The 16,579-nt window shown below is 40.9% G+C and overlaps 1 protein-coding gene across 1 annotated transcript in view; it reads right to left on the reverse strand.

Annotated features, from left to right (window-relative positions):
• Window positions 1–16,579, reverse strand: part of LOC308512517 (uncharacterized protein) — a gene marked incomplete at its 3' end in the record, with an annotated part of 45,471 nt that overhangs the window by 20,531 nt on the left and 8,361 nt on the right. Inside the window, exons 2-4 of the mRNA XM_081082226.1 lie at window positions 14,872–14,996; window positions 9,402–9,474; window positions 9,222–9,298 (exon numbers count right to left, since the gene is read on the reverse strand). Coding sequence (XP_080938352.1) covers window positions 9,222–9,298; window positions 9,402–9,474; window positions 14,872–14,873 — 152 coding nt within the window. The 5' untranslated portion in view covers window positions 14,874–14,996. The remainder of the gene's footprint in view (window positions 1–9,221; window positions 9,299–9,401; window positions 9,475–14,871; window positions 14,997–16,579) is intronic.

The following is a 16,579-nucleotide window of genomic DNA, read 5'->3' on the forward strand; positions in this document are numbered from 1 at the left end:
TCTATAGATTGCTTTAGGTAGTATGGACGTTTTAATGATGTTGATTCTACCAATCCATGAACATGGGATGTTCTTCCATTTTTTTGACTTCCTCTATTTTTTCAATGTCCTGTAGTTTTCCAAGTACAAGTCTTTTACATCCTTGGTTAAGTTTATTCCTAGGTATCTTAGGTTTTTTTGGTGCAAAGGTAAATGGGATTGTTTTTTTCATTTCTCTTTCTGTGAGTTCATTATTGGTGTATAAAAAGGCCATAGATTTCTGGGCATTAATTTTGTATCCTATTACATTGTCAAATTCATTTATTAAGTCTAGTAGTTTATTGATGAAGTCTTTGGGGTTTTCTATGTATAGTATCATGTCATCTGCGAATAAGGACAGTTTTATTTCTTCTTTTCCAATTTGGATGCCTTTTATTTCTTCTTCTTGTCTGATTGCTATGGCTAGTACTTCTAGTATTAGGTCACACAGGAGTGGTGAAAGTGGGCATCCTTGTCTTGTTCCTGTTCTTAGAGGAAATGGTTTTAGTTTTTGCCCATTGAGTATGATGTTGGCTGTAGGTCTGTCATATATGGCTTTTATTATGTTGAGGTATGAGCCCTCTATTCCCACTTTGCTGAAAGTTTTCATCAAGAAAGGGTGTTGGATTTTGTCAAATGTTTTTTCTGCATCAATTGATATGATTATGTGATTTTTGTCTCTCAGTTTGTTTATGTGATGTATCACATTTATTGATTTGCAGATATTGTACCATCCTTGCATTCCTGGAATAAATCCCACTTGATCATGGTGTATGATCTTTCTAATGTATTGCTGAATCCAATCTGCTAGAATTTTGTTGAGAATTTTAGCATCTATGTTCATCAAGGATATTGGCCTGTAGTTCTCTTTTTTTTTGTGGTGTCTTTATCTGGTTTTGGAATTAGGGTAATGCTGGCTTCATAGAAAGAGCTTGGAAATGTGCCTTCCTCTTGAATTTTTTGGAATAGTCTGAGTAGGATAGGTTTTACTTCTTCTTTGAATGCTTGGTAGAACTTCCCTGTAAAGCTGTCCGGACTAAGGCTTTTGTTTGCTAGAAGATTTTGGATCATTGTTTCAATTTCTTCAGTAGTTATCAGCCTATTCAGGTTTTTTTTTTTATTCTTCTTGGTTGAGTTTTGGAAGCTTGTATTTTTCTAAGAATATGTCCATTTCGTCTAGGTTGTCCTTTTTGTTGGGACAGAGTTGTTCATAATATTTTTTCATAATTGTTTGTATTTCTGTGGGATCGGTTGTTATTTCACCTCTTTCATTTCTGATTTTGTTTATTTGGGTCCTCTCTCTCTGCTTCTTGGTGAGCCTGGCTAGAGGTTCATCACTCTTTTTTTTTTTTAAATATATTTTATTGATTTTTTACAGAGAGGGAGAGAGTTAGTTAGAAACATTGATGAGAGAAAACATCGATCAGCTGCCCCCTGCACATCTCCTAGTGGGGATGTGCCCGCAACCCAGGTATATGCCCTTGACTGGAATCGAACCTGGGACCATTCAGTCCGCAGGCCGACGCTCTATCCACTGAGCCAAACTGGTTTCGGTGAGGTTCATCAATCTTGTTTATCCTTTCAAAGAACCAGCTCTTGGTTTTGTTGATCTTTTTTATTGTTTTTTTTGGTCTCTATTTCGTTTATCTCTGCTCTTGTCTTTATTATTTCCTTCCTTCTGCTTACGCTGGGCTTTTTTGTTGTTGTTGTTGCTCTCTTTCTAAGTCTTTGAGTTGTAGGGTTAGGTAATTTATTACCATTGTTTCTTGTTTTTGTTTTTTTTTGGTAGGCTTGTAGAGCTATGAACTTCCCTCTCAAGACTGCTTTCACTGTGTCCCATAGATTTTGGATTGTTGTATTTTCATTGTCATTTGTTGCCATGATGCTTTTTATTTCTTCTTTTATCACTCTGGTAACCCAGTCACTATTTAATAGCATGCTATTTAGCCTCCAGGTGTTTGATTTTTTAAATTGTTTTTATTGTAGTTGATTTCTAGTTTTATGCCACTGTGATCTGAGAAGATACTTGATATGATTTCTAGCCTCTTGAATTTGAAGAGACTTTGCCTGTGACCCAATATATGGTCTATCTTTGAGAATGTCCCATGTGCACTTGAGAAGAATGTATATTTTGTGGCTTTGGGGTGAAATGTTCTGAAGATGTCAATTAATTCCATCAGATCAGATGAGTCATTTAGGATTGATGTTTCTTTGCTGAGTTTTTGTTTAGGAGATTTGTCCAATGGCAATAGTGGGGTATTAAAGTCCCCTACTATGACTGTATTGCTGTCAATCTCTCCCTTGATATCCTCCAGAAGTTTTTTTTTATGTATCTGGGCGCTCCTGTATTGGGTGCATATATGTTTACCAGAGTCATTTCTCCATTTCTCCTTGTTGGATTGCTCCCTTTATTATTATGAAGTGGCCTTCTTTATCTCTTGTTATGTCCTTCACTTTGAGATCTAATTTGTCCAATATAAGTATTGCTACCCCAGCTCTTTTTCATTTCCATTTGCCTGAAAAACCTTTTTCCATCCCTTCACCATCAGTCTGTGTGAGTTCTTTTTTCTGAGGTGGGTTTCCTGTAGACAGCAGATATGTGGGTCATGTTTTCTTATCCACTCGGCTACCCTATGTCTTTTGATTGGGGCATTTAATCCATTTACATTTAAAGTTATTATTGATAGGTACTTGTTTGTAGCCATTTGTATTCTTTAAGCGTGTGTTCCTTCTTCGCTTCTTATTTCTGCTTTTTACAGCAGACCCTTTTGCATTTCTTGCATTGCTGGTTTGGTGGTGATAAACTCCCTTAGTCCTTTTTTGTCTGTGAAGCTCCTGATTTCACCCTCGATTTTGGTTGATAGCCTTGCTGGGTACAGTATTCTTGGATTTAGACCCTTCCTTTGCATGACTTTGTATATTTCATTCCAATCCCTTCTGGCATGATGTGTTTTTGTTGAGAAATCAGTCGTCAATCTGATTGGGGATCCTTTGTAGGTAATTTCCTGTCTCTCTCTGGCCGCTTTTAAGATTCTTACTTTGTCATTGGTGTTTGCCAATTTAATTATAATGTGCCTTGGCTTTGGTCTTTTGGGGTTCATTTTGTTTTGGACTGTGTGAGCTTCTTGGATTTGTGTGATTTTTTTCTTACCTATATCAGGGAAGTTTTCTGTCATTATTTCTTCAAACAGGTTTTCTATTCCTTGCTCAGTTTTCTCTCCTTCTGGCACCCCTATTATGCGGCATATTGTTTCATTTTGTGTTGTCCCAAAGTTCCCTTAGGCTAGTGGTTCTCAACCTTCCTAATGCCGTGATCCTTTAATACAGTTCCTCATGTTGTGGTGACCCCCAATTTAATTGTTACAAGTTGAACATAATTAAAGCATAGTGATTAATCACAAAAACAATATGTAATTATATATGTGTTTTCCAATGGTCTTAGGCGACCCCTGTGAAAGGGTCATTCGACCCCCAAAGGGGTCACAACCCACAGGTTGAGAACCGCTGCCTTAGGCTCTCCTCCTGTTTTTTAAGTTTTCTTTCCAGATACTGCTCTGCTTGGGTATTTTTTCCTACCTTGTCTTCTAGCTCACTGATGAGGTTCTTTACTTCTTCTAGTCTACTCTTGATGCTTTCTATTGAGTTCCTTATAGCAGCAATGTCGTTTTTCATTTCTTCTTGGTTCTTCCTCATTTCGTCTTGGTTTTTACACATATTGTTGAATTTGACTTCCATTCTTTTCAGCGACCTTGTGACCATTTCTCTGAATTCTTTCTCTGACATATTGCTTGCCTCTATTTCATTTACTTCCTTTTCTGGTGATGCCTCCTTTTCTTTCATATGCGGGCTGTTTCTTTGACTCCCTATGATCTCTCTTCTCCGGGTGTCTGGTTTTGTAGCTCTCTCTCTCGTTTTCCTAGGCCTTTTTGACCTCTCGTTTTTCTGACCTTTCCTTGAGAAGGTAGAGAGCCCATCCAAGTCCATGTATTCGCGCTGCTAGAGATCTGATGTTCCTGGGTTCACAGCTGTTCCCTGGGTGTTGATGTTGTAGATTTCTGGGATGTATAGGTTTCTGATAAAAGCCACTCTCCCCAACAAGATGACGCAGTCTCCCACATTCTTCTGTACCGAGCGGAGCCGTGGAAAGACGAAAGCTTCAGGGTGGCCGCTGTCTCCCGCATCGTGGCCAGGAGTCTGGCTAGCCCACAGCCAACTCCTCAGACCGCTGAGAAGTCAGCAGTCCAGCCGCGCAGCCAACTGTCTATCTGGTTTATTTTTCAGGCAAAAGTTCAAATAATGGACTGTCCCGTTCAAAACTAGACTTAACAATCTTTTTATTTTTAATCCTCAAATGAGGATATTTTTTCATTGATTTTTAGGGAGAGTGGAAAAGGGAAAGACAGAAATACGGATGTGAGAGAAATACATCGATTGGTTGCCTCCTGCACTCACTCTGACCAGAACCCAGGTTGGGAAGGAGCCTAAAACCGAGGTACATGCCCTTGAGGGGAAGCAAATCCAGGACCATCTGGTCCGCAGGCTGACGCTCTATCCACTGAGCCAAACCAGCTAGGGCCAGACTTAAAATTATCTTAACGAGAGATAATCAACAATGAAGGTCTTGGCACCTGGCTCAGTCTTAAAGTAGCTCTACTTCTCTAGGCACACAGCACATGAGAAGAAATAATTCTTTCATTTAATAAATATTCATCAGGCACAATTCTAGGTGCTGGGGAGACATGGTGAAGAGGACAAACCTCTGCCCTCATGAATCTTACATTCTAGTTGGAGAAAGAATGCTGGGAGGGAAAAAAGAAGGAGAGAGAAGACAAAGAAAAGAAATTTACAGATAGCAATAATTGTATTGGTGAAAATAAAACCGGGCAATTTAATAGAGTAATGGATGCGGGTAGGGTGGGGGGAGGAGAGGCTTAGTTTCTTTGGATTGGGAGATCAGAGATGGTCTTTCTGAAGAGACATCTGGGTTGAGACTCAAATGATGACGAGGAAGAGCCAACCATAAAATAATATGGCAGAAAAACATTCAAAGGAGAGTGTCCAGCAAATGCAAAGAACCTAATGCAGGAATGGGCATGGTTGTGAAAGCAATAGATAGGCCATAATGGCTGGGGAGCAGTGACTGACATGGAGTGGTATGCATGGTCTGAGGACAGACATAAGAAGAAATCACAGAGGAAAAACCAAGATGGCGGCTTAGGTAAACACCGGAGATTGCTGCTTAGCACAACCACTTCAAGAATACAACTAAAAGATGGAACGGACATCATCCAGAACCACAGGAAGGCTGACTGAGTGGAAATTCTACAACTAGAAGGAAAGAGAAAAGCATATCGAGACTCAGAGGAGGTTCGGTGCGGAAGTAAAGTACAGAGGTATGGAGGCACACGTGGAGAGGGCTGGCATCTGAGGACACGGATGTCTTTTTCAATCAGTAGGGAGTCTCAAGCTCTGAGCTCCATTTCTGGGCGAGTCTCTGGGGACCCAGACTCATACGGGAGAAACTGGACTGTCTGGCATCGGTTGGAACTTGAGGGCAGCTTCCTCTCGGAGGTGCTTGCAGCGATTGTCAGGACACTGAGAAGCGGGGCCTCTGAGGGCAGCCATAGCTGCTTGCTTCGCCCTGTTGATCCCCTGGGAACCCCGCCCCGCCCAAGCTGTGCACCGGCTTTTGCATATGAAAGGCCTAGCCCTTTGCAATCTGAAAATTACCTAACAAACTGCAGCTGGTCCAAGCCCCCAGGGCAACTCGCATTGCTTCACAGCTGAGCTCCTGCTGGGTAGCCTCAGGCAGAGGCTAGATTAGCACCTCCTTAGAGATCCAGGAGCCAGTGTGCCTGGTGGTCAGAGTGGGACCATCCAGATTGCAGCTCCTCAGATCCATAAAGGACACACTCGGGGGGCAGACTCAGTGAGCACCAAAGCCCCACTGAAGCAAGTCTTGCCTCAGAAGGGTGTCTCCAGCTCAGAAGTTCTCCCACTGCAGACACAGCTGATTCTCACAGCCAATTGGCCTGGAGGTCAATTCCTCCCAGTGATACCTACAACAATCAAGACTTAACTACAACAAGACTGTGCACAAAGCCCACAAAGGGCTGCACCAAGAGTGTCCACCTCAGGTAATTGGGGAGGCTGAGCCACTGGGCCCTATAGGACACCTAGCACAGAAAGCCACTCTATCAACACAGGAAAGCATAAAAAATGTGGAGAAAAAGAAACAGGTCACAAATGACAGAAATGGAGGAAAGCAAACTACTGGATATAGAGTTCAAAACCATACTTTTAAGGTTTTTCAAGAATTTTCTAGAAACCGCTGATAAATTTAGTGAGACCCTCAAGAAATCAAGTGAGACCCTTGAGGCTATGAAAAAGGACCAACTAGAAATTAAGCATACACTGACTGAAATAAAGGATATTATGCAGAGTTCCAACAGCAGACTAGAGGATCGCAAGAATCAAGTCAAAGATTTGAAATACGAAGAAGCAAAAATCACCCAACCGGAAAAACAAAAATAAAAAAGAATCCAAAAATATGAAGATAGTGTAAGGAGCCTCTGGGACAACTTCAAGCGTACCAACATCCGAATTATGGGGGTGCCAGAAGAAGAGAAAGAGCAAGATATTGAAAACCTATTTGAAGAAATAATGACAGAAAACTTCCCCTACCTGGTGAAAGAAATAGACTTACAAGTCCAGGAAGCATAGAGAACCCCAAACAAAAGGAATCCAAAGAGGACCACACCAAGACACATCATAATTAAAATGCCAAGAGCAAAAGACAAAGAGAGAATCTTAAAAGCAGCAAGAGAAAAAAAGTCAGTTACCTACAAGGGATTACCCATACGAATGTAAGCTGATTTCTCAACAGAAACGTTGCAGGCCAGAAGGGAGTGGCAAGAAATATTCAAAGTGATGAATAGCAAGAACCTACAACCAAGATTACTTTATCCAGCAAAGCTATCATTCAGAATTGAAGGTCAGATAAAGAGCTTCACAAATAAGAAAACCTAAAGGAGCTCATCACCACCAAACCAGTATTAAATGAAATGCTGAAAGGTATCCTTTAAGAAGAGGAAGACGAAGAAAAAGGTAAAGATACAAATTATGAACAACAAATACACTTCTATCAACAAGTGAATCTAAAAATCAAGTGAATAAATAATCTGATGAACAGAATAAACTGGTGATTATAATAGAATCAGGGGCATAGAAAGGAGTGGACTGACTATTCTTTGGGGGGAAAGAGGTGTGGGGGATGCAGGAAGAGACTCGACAAAAATCGTGCACCTATGGATGAGGACAGAGGGGGCGGGGTGAGGGCGGAGGGTGGGGTGGGAACCGGGTGGAGGGGAGCTATGGTGGGAAAAAAGAGGAACAACTGTAATAATCTGAACAATAAAGATTTACTTAAAAATAAAAAAAGAAGAAATCACAGAAGGGCTTGCAGTTCATGGTAACAAGTATGGAGTTTGTTTTTGGTGCAATAGCAGCAGGATAGCTGGTGGGAGAAATGGGGTTTCCAAGCAGAGTGGACAGAAGCAATGCCTAGCACATACTTTGAGGAATGTATTAAATGAGAAAGCTGGGAAGCCAATAAACCCCTCAAGCTCTATGACAAACAGACCTACTGATTGCTCATATGACAATATGACTCATTAATTACCAATTATAAGCCAAGCAATGTGAAAACAAAATGATCACATTATATTGAACTACTTTTCAAAACAGAGAGAGTTGGAAATGAAAAGACAACAGACTTCTGGAAATAACAGCAACTTGTAATGGTCTTGAGAAAAGTTCAAACTGCTCAAACCCCCCCCCCCCTTCCCCGCCACAATTTAATGTATAGCCCAGTTTTTCAATCTGAAATGCTGACATTCGGATCAGATAATTCTCAGTTGAAGGTGCTGTCCTGTGTATTGTCGGATGTTTAGCGGCAACCGTGGTCTCTATATACCAGATGATAACACCATATCCCCCTTGTTGTGACAAACAAAAACATCTCCAGAAATTACTAAATGTCCCTTGTAGGGTGAAACACCCCTGTTCGAGAACTCACTGGTAAAATTAACAACTTTTAACTTTATTTAGCCTTGTGATATATGTTCTAAAATAGGTGGGAATATTTTAATTTCCACTCCACAAGTTAAATTGTGGTAACTAGAGGGTAAAACTATTGTGAAATGACTAGTTCCATTATTTCATTCATCTTTGTGGTCCTAACACAATTCTATGGCTATTAATCACAAATCTGTTAAGCACATCCTATGTGCCAAGCACTATTCTTGGTATTGGGAATAGAGAAGGGATCAAGTAGATAAAAAATCCTTGTAGACCTGATATTCTCATGAGAAGACAAATAAATAGGGATATAATTTACAATATTAATAAGCGACTTAGTGCAACAGAAAAGTTAGAAAGGGGATAGAAATTGCTAAGGTGTTGACGGTGTAGAAATTTGAAATAGGATAATCAAGAAAGTCTCACTACAAAGGTGGTATTTAAATAAAGACAAGGATGTCAAAACCGGTTTAGCTCGGTGGATAGAGTGTCGGCCTGCGGACTGAAGGGTCCCAGGTTCGATTCCGGTCAAGGGCATATACCTTGGTTGCGGGCACATCCCCAACTGGTCGATGCTTCTCTCTCATCGATGTTTCTAACTCTCTATTTCTCTCCCTTCCTCTCTGTAAAAAATCAATATATATTTATAAAAATAATTAAATAAAGACAAGGAAAGGGGAGTAAGCAATGCTGAAAGCAGAAGGAACAGCTAGTGTAAACTCCCCAAGGGAGGGAGGAAGGGAGGGAGGGGGAGAAAAGAAGGTAGGGGGAGGGAGGGAGGGAGGGAGGAAGAGAGGGAGGGAGGGAGGGAGGGAGGGAAGGAGAGAGAGAGAGAGAGAGAGAGAGAGAGAGAGAGAGAGAGAGAGAGAGAGAACATGCTAGATTTGTTGTGGAATAGCAAAGAAACCAGATGACTGGTCCATTTGACCAATTATGCTTAAATTAATCCTAATCTGGCTAAAATAAAGTTCTCTGACTAACTTCATAGTCGGCTTTGACATGGTAATTTCTTGATGTAGTTTCTTAGAGGGTAGGAAATAGGGAAGGATTGATTCTGAGCACCTTATAAGCCTTTGAAAATATACAGTGATGCCAGCAATGCAGAGTAATTCCAAAAGTTTTACCTATGTTTTTCTTCTGAAGCGTGCTCCAAATAGGGGAGACGGTCTCTCTTTTCCCATTTTTTCTTTTTTGGTTTCATCTAAAATGAAATAAATCTATTTAAAAGGTAGAGAAAAATACTGGTCAAAGTGAAATATTTTTAAAAGTAAATTATAATTTATGAAACTGAGCTACATTATTACCTGATCAAAGAAATAGATAGGTCCAATGTCCAAAGGTCTAGTTTTAGTAAAGTCTTCCATTCTGCCATCAGACCTAAGAAGGAGAAGTTAAGAATATGAAAACAAGTTATCATGTCTACAAGTAATAATTCAAACACTTGGTTTTAAAGTTGAGATTTATGTATTCTATGAATTGTACAAAGCGGGGCTTGGGGAGAGAACACAACCATTCCTTTACCTCTATCTTCACTTCATAGGCTATCTACTTGACAAAGACACAATCAGAAGGATTTCATGCTAGTGGCAAAAAAAGCAATATCATGTTGATGCCAAGTTTCTCAACCTTGGCACTATTGACATTTGGGCCAGATAATTCTTTGTGGTAAGGAGTTGCCTTGTGCATTGTAGGATGTTGAGCAGCATCTCTGGCCTCTACCTACCAGATGCCAGTAGCATGCCTTCTTACCCAGTTAGGTCAACAAAAAAGTGTCTCCAGATATTGCCAAATGTGTCCTGGGGATAAAAATTGCCCCTGGTTGAAAATGACTGTGCTGATGCAATAGTGCACCACTCTCCCACCCCCACCCCCCCAGGCCCACAAACAAAGTTTTGATAGGGAAGAAACTGGTGCCTCAGAGTGAGTGATAGATACTGCTAATGGCAGGATATTTGAGTAGTGCCACTCAAAATGTGACCATTGGACCAGCAGCATCAATATCACCTGAGAGCTTGTTACAAATGCCAATTCTCACTTAACCGAAACATATCATATCGTGTCAGAAGCTCCGGAGATGGCATCCAGGAACCTGTGACTGAACAAGCCCTCCATGTGATTCTTATAAATGTTAAGTTTAGGAAGCACTGACCATGAAGACACAATTTACCAACAGCTTGAGAAACCGCAGGATTGTGACTAAATGGGAAGTCTGGGGCTGGCTAAACCAAAGCTCAGTGGCCTCATGGGTTTGCAATGAACAAGAAGAGCACGTACTGGAGGACTGGGCAGCAGCAACAGTATCAGAGGACTGGGACACCTAGAGGACTGAGCGTCATTAGGTAAAAGCTAACGATATTAATAACCATATTAACTTATTAATATTACTATTAATAAAGAAAATTTTCTGAGGCTCAGACTTGATTAGCCCTTCCTAAAAGAGAAGTAGGAGAATTTGTTTAAAATGAGATTTGAATGACACCAAAAGTTCCTGTTTATATAAACATCTCTATCTCATTGTCCTGCCACTGTTGCTAAACATTCTACTTTGAGTTATGGGGAGTCACCTCAAGATGTGCCTCTGTGGTATGTAGATTGTTTTGAGCTAAAGATAACTTTTGCCTCAGGCTGAAGAGAAACTTCTGCCTCTCCCTTAACTACCTAGAAAAATTTAAATTAGAGGCCTTGCCCATAATAAGTGATTATTAGAAGTAACCTCTTTTGACCTATCTGTAGGGCAGGACAAACTTCTATTTCCTGAACACCTGCTCTTCTTATCATCTTGCAATGACCATTTGAAGCCCCCAAAGTACCTCCCTCATCCCTAGCTCAGGAAGTCTTATATACCTCAATCTCCCTTTCTATCTCAGAAACTCTCATGCATGTGGGGGGTCTCTGACTCTCTCACATATGTGGGTTTCCCATACATATGTATGTATTAAATTTATTTTCTTTTGCTGATGTACTCATATCTATTTAATTATTAGACTAGCCAAAAGAACCTGAGAGTAGAGAAAAATCTGTCCTCCCCCACAGCTGTACCATGATATATACATTTGTGAAAAACTTCATGTCCTGCAAAATTGTGCACTACAAATAACAGGGGTCATGGGAAAAACAGAGTGCAGGCACACCACTTAAAATTTATGCTACTTTGCCCTAGTTGGTTTGGCTCAGTGGATAGAGCGTTGGTCTGAGGACTGAAGGGTCCCAGGTTCAATTCTGGTCAAGGGAACATGCCCAAGGTTGTGGGCTCGATTCTCAGTAGGGGGTGTGTAGGAGGCAGCCTATCAGTGATTTTCTCTTATCATTGACGCTTGTATCTCTTTTCCCCTCTCACTTCCTCTTTGAAATCAATAAAAATATGCGTGTGTTTTTTTTTAAAAAAAGATATTCTATATTGCCCTGGTCACTGGCTCAATGGTTAGAGCATCCACCCATGCACCAAAGGGTCACAGATTCAATTCCCAGTATCGGGATTGCAGGATCAATCCCTGTCCCCCAGCAGGGCACAGGTGGGAGACAACCAATCGATGTGTCTCTCTCACATTGATGTTTCTCTCTCTTACCCTCCTTCTCTTCTACTCTTTAAAAAACAATGGAAAAAAAGTATTCTCAGGTGAGAAGTAACAGAAAGATTTTATGTATTTGAAGACTTAATATTGTTAAAATGGCAATACTCCCCAGTTGACCTACAGATTCAATGAAATCTCTATCAAAATTCCAATGGTTGTTTTGGCAGAAATTAACATGTTAAAATTTCTAAAATTCACATGGAAATTCAAGGATCCAGAATATCCAAAACAATCGTGAAAAAAGAACAATTTCCTAATTTCAAAACTTAATATAAAAGCTACAGTAATCAAATGTGGTACTGACAATGAGGATAAATATAGAAATCAATGGCTTACAATTGAGTCTAGAAATAAACCCTCAAATTTATGGTAAATTAATTTTTGACAAGAGTTCCAAGACAGTTCAATGGAAGAAAGAATAGTCTTTTGAATTAATGATAATGGAACTGGATATTTACATGTGAAAGAATAAAAATGAACCCTGATATCATACCATATACAAAAAATTAACTGCCAATGGATCACAGAATGGAAAATAATTTTGCAACTCAAATATGTATAAAGATAAGAGGCCTAACTTGAAACCCAGGCAGATAGGGCAGGGCTCCAGCTGAAAACAAAGGCAGGTAGAACATAGGCAGGGGTAGACATGGCAGTTTGAGCCAGCCTAACCACAGGAACCAACCAAGCCGAAATAATAAAATGTTTCTGGACTCAAAGCGGGAGGCATGGGAAAACAAGGGAGAGGCTGTAGCAACAAGACAGACGAACGCATAGAAACAGAAAAAGTTCAGCACAGGAACAGAGAAAGAGCATATAGAAACAGGGAAAGTTCAGGTCTGTTGCTGGGCAAAAACAATTGAGGGAATTAATCAGGTGACAACACAGATAGACATAGAAGCAGACTTGTAGCAAATATATACAAGGTTTTAACGGGCAGCCCACTCTTGGGTCTTCCTCCCCTTGCAGGGAGTCTGAATCTGCTTATAATAAATTTTCCACACTTTTACTTAAATCTCCTGGTCCACATAGATCATTCTTCGATGTCACAAAACACAACACTGGGAAAACACCTCAGCCCATAGTTCTGGTCATCAAAGGGTCTAGTATTCAGAATATATAAAGAATTCGTAAGCTCAAGAATAAAAAGACAAATAACTCAAAATGGGCAAAGGATTTGGACATTTAAGAATATATGCAAATGGACAATAACACATGAAAAGATGTCAACATCACTAGTCATTGGGTAAATGCCAATCAAAACCACAATGAGATACCACTTCACACCCACTAGGATGGCTATAATAAAAATAAAACAGACAATAACAAGTGTTGACAAGGATATGAACAAACCTCATGCACTGCTGGTAGAAATGTAAAATGGTGCAACTGCTACTGAAAACAGTCTGGTAGTAAAACACAAATTTAAAAAGATATATATGCATTACTATGTTCATTGCAGCATTGTTGACAATAGCCAAGATATAGAAGCAATGTAAGTATGTACTGATAAATGATTAAAGATGATGTGATACATATATATAATGGACTATTACTTGGCCATAAAAAAGAATGAAATATTACCATCTGCAACAACATGGATGGACCTAAGGCAGTGGTTCTCAACCTTCTGGCCCTTTAAATACAGTTCCTCATGTTGTGACCCAACCATAAAATTATTTTCGTTGCTACTCATAACTGTAATGTTGCTACTGATATGAATCGTAATGTAAATATCCGATATGCAGGATGGTCTTAGGCGACCCCTGTGTAAGGGTCGTTTGACTGCCAAAGGGGTCGCGACCCACAGGTTGAGAACCGCTGACCTAAGGGGTATTATGCTAAGTGAAATATGTCTGATAGAGAAAGACAAATACCACATGATTTCACTTATATGTGGAATCTAAAAAACAAAATAAACAAACAAAACAGAAACAGACTCATAGATACAGAGAGCAAACTGATTGTTGCCAGAAGGGGGAGGGTAGGAGGGCTGGATAAAAAGGTGAAATGATTAAGTAGTACAAATTGGCAGTTACAAAATAGTCATAGGGATGTAAATTACAACATAAAAATATATTAAATAACATTGTAATAACTATGTATGGTGTCAGGGAGGTACTAGATTTATTAGAGGTATCACTTCATAAGTTATGTAAATGTTTATCCACTATGCTGTATACCTGAAACTAATATGATATGGAATGTCAAATGTAACTGAAAATTTTTTTTAAATTATAAAAACAAAAGTAAAGAAAAAGAGAAAGACTCATTGACAAACAACAGTATGGTGAATGGCAGAGGAAATGGGGAGTGGGGAAAGGTAGAAGAGTGTAAAAGGGGGATAAATGGCAATGAAAGGAGACTTGACTTGGGGTGGCAAACACACAGTACAATATATCATACAGATGATGTATTATAGAACTATATACCTGAAACTTATATAACTTTATTAACCAATGTCACCCTGATAAATTTAATTTTTAAAAAACAGTGGTTAAAAATAAAAAGGTTAAAAATAAAATTGTCATATGACCAGCTTTTATATTTGTAGATATATGCCCAAGAGGAATAAAAACATATTCATACCAAAACATACAGAAAAGTTCATAGAACTATTCATCACAGCCAAAAAGTAGACATAACCCCAATGTCTATTAATTGATGGATGGAAAATGTTCTCTAATTAGATAGTGGTGGTGGTTGTAGACTTGTAATTACTAAAACTCACAGAATTATACACTTTAAAATGATAAACTTTATGGCACATAAATTATCATAATTTTTTTAAAAGGAGTATCCAAGAGCCTCAGCCAGTTCTAGCTTCCACCCATACCAACCTAAGGATGTCAACTTCTAGAGACCAGGCCCTCAAAAATATGAGTGCCTTAAAAAGTACCTATTTTCTGTCTTACGAGCTGCTGCCAGTTCAGACCCAAAGAATTTTAGAGATCTATTGGTTCTAACCCCAAAATAACTTTATACCAGTGTTCCATTCAGAACCTCAAGACCAGTTGATTCTATTCATGTCTTTTATCTCAGTCATCCTCAGTCACTAGGAATGTAAACTTGCAATTTCTATCTAGATCAAGAGAGCTGACTGAGCACCATGTCCTCTACATTCTGGAATTTTTATCAATTAAACTGACTTTATTTATGTGTCATAAATCTGTTTTAACAATGCAGAGGTGTGATATCTTACATGTTTGAAGAAAGAGAGACTAGCCTAGGGTTTTCCAATTCAGTAGCTGAAGGGGCCAGCGTCTTTCCATCCTTCTGTGTTCTTCAGATTTCATCCCTAGTGATCATGCTCAGACTTTAAAACATCTAAAAGAAGAAAAAGCGCTTCATTTTATTTTGTCTTTAGAAAAAATTTAGTAAACCTTTTCCAGAAGTTCTCAATGGTTTTTCTTTATGTCTCATTGACCAAGATTGCAACATATCTATATCTATACAAACCACTAAGAGGGATTGGAATTGATGTATATTAGCTTAGACCAATCAGGATGTACCCACCTTTTTTGGAAGTAATTCTAGTTTTCTTTTATTTTTATTTTATTACTAGTGGCCCAGTGTATGAAATTTGTGCATGGGGGGGGGGGGTGTCCCTCAGCCTGGCCTGCACCCTTCTCCAATCTGGGATCCCTCTCACAATCTGGGAATGCTGGCTCCTAACCACTCACCTGCCTGCCTGCCTGCCCACTCCTAACCACTCTGCCTGCTGGCCTGATCAACCTCAACTGCCACCCCCTTCTGGCCTGAGCACCCCTAACTGCCTGCCCCTGCCAGGCTGATTGCACCCAATTGCTCCCCACCCCCCGCTGGCCTGCTCACCCCCAGCTGCACCCCCTGCCAGCCTGCTTGTCCCCAAATGCCCTCCCCTTCTCACCCCCAACTGCCCTCCCCTTCTGGCCTGATCGCCCCTAACTGCCTCTGCCTCAGCCCCGCCACCATGGCTTTGTTTGGAAGGATGTCCAGAAGATCTCTGGAAGGTCTCCTGGTCTAATTAGCATATTACTCTTTTATTAGTATAGATAGAGGCCTGGTGCACGGGTGGAGGCTGGCTGGTCTGTCCTGAAGGGGGTCCCAGATCAGGGGTGGGGTCCCCTTAGTGGGTGGGGTGGTTCTGGGTGAGGGGCTGGGGCAGTTTGCAGGCTGATCACACCCACATTGGGGTGAGGATTCCTGCTGAGGGGTGGGGCCAGCCTGGGTGAAGGGCTGAGGGCCTTTTGCAGGCTGGCCATGCCCCCTTCAGGGTGACGGTCCCAGCAGGGCATGGCTGGCCTGGGCTAGGGGCTGAGGGCTGTTTGCAGCTGGCCACACCCCCATTGGGGTGAGGGTCCCCGCTGGGGGCAATAGCCAGCCTGGGTGAGGGTCTGAAGGCCGTTTGGGGGCAGTTTGCAGACTGGCCAAGCCCCAGGCTTTGTCCAGAAGGACATCCAGAAGGTCTCCAAAAGGTCTCCAAGTCTAATTAGCATGTTACTCTTTTATTAGTATAAACTAGAGGCCTGGTGCACAAAAATTTGTGCACTCGGGGGCATCCCTCAGCCCAACCTGCCCCCTCTAACAGTCTGGGAGCCCTCACAGGATGTCCTACTGATGTCCCTGTGGGGAGCGGGCCTATGCCAGTCTGGCCTCCCTCTGTGGAAGGCAACTGGCCGATCAGGTATATAGGTACTTTCTGAAGGCAGCACAGACTCCTTCCTTATTTCTTTCCTCTGTGGTTGGAGAATAGGGGACTAAAAGGTGGAGACAGAACTGTGGCCGGGCCTGGGGCTCTTGTGGGCAGCAGAAAGAAAGAGAGGGCTGGGGAAAGTCTAGACACGGTTTTCTTCCATGGTCCTCCCTTCCTCCGGGCCCCTTGCTCTGTTCCTTCCTTGTCGTGGTGGACGCTTGGGCCTCGGACTGAC

Source organism: Myotis nattereri, assembly GCF_964212035.1.
Source record: "Myotis nattereri genome assembly, chromosome: 2".
In the NCBI taxonomy this organism is placed as follows: Eukaryota; Metazoa; Chordata; class Mammalia; order Chiroptera; family Vespertilionidae; genus Myotis; species Myotis nattereri.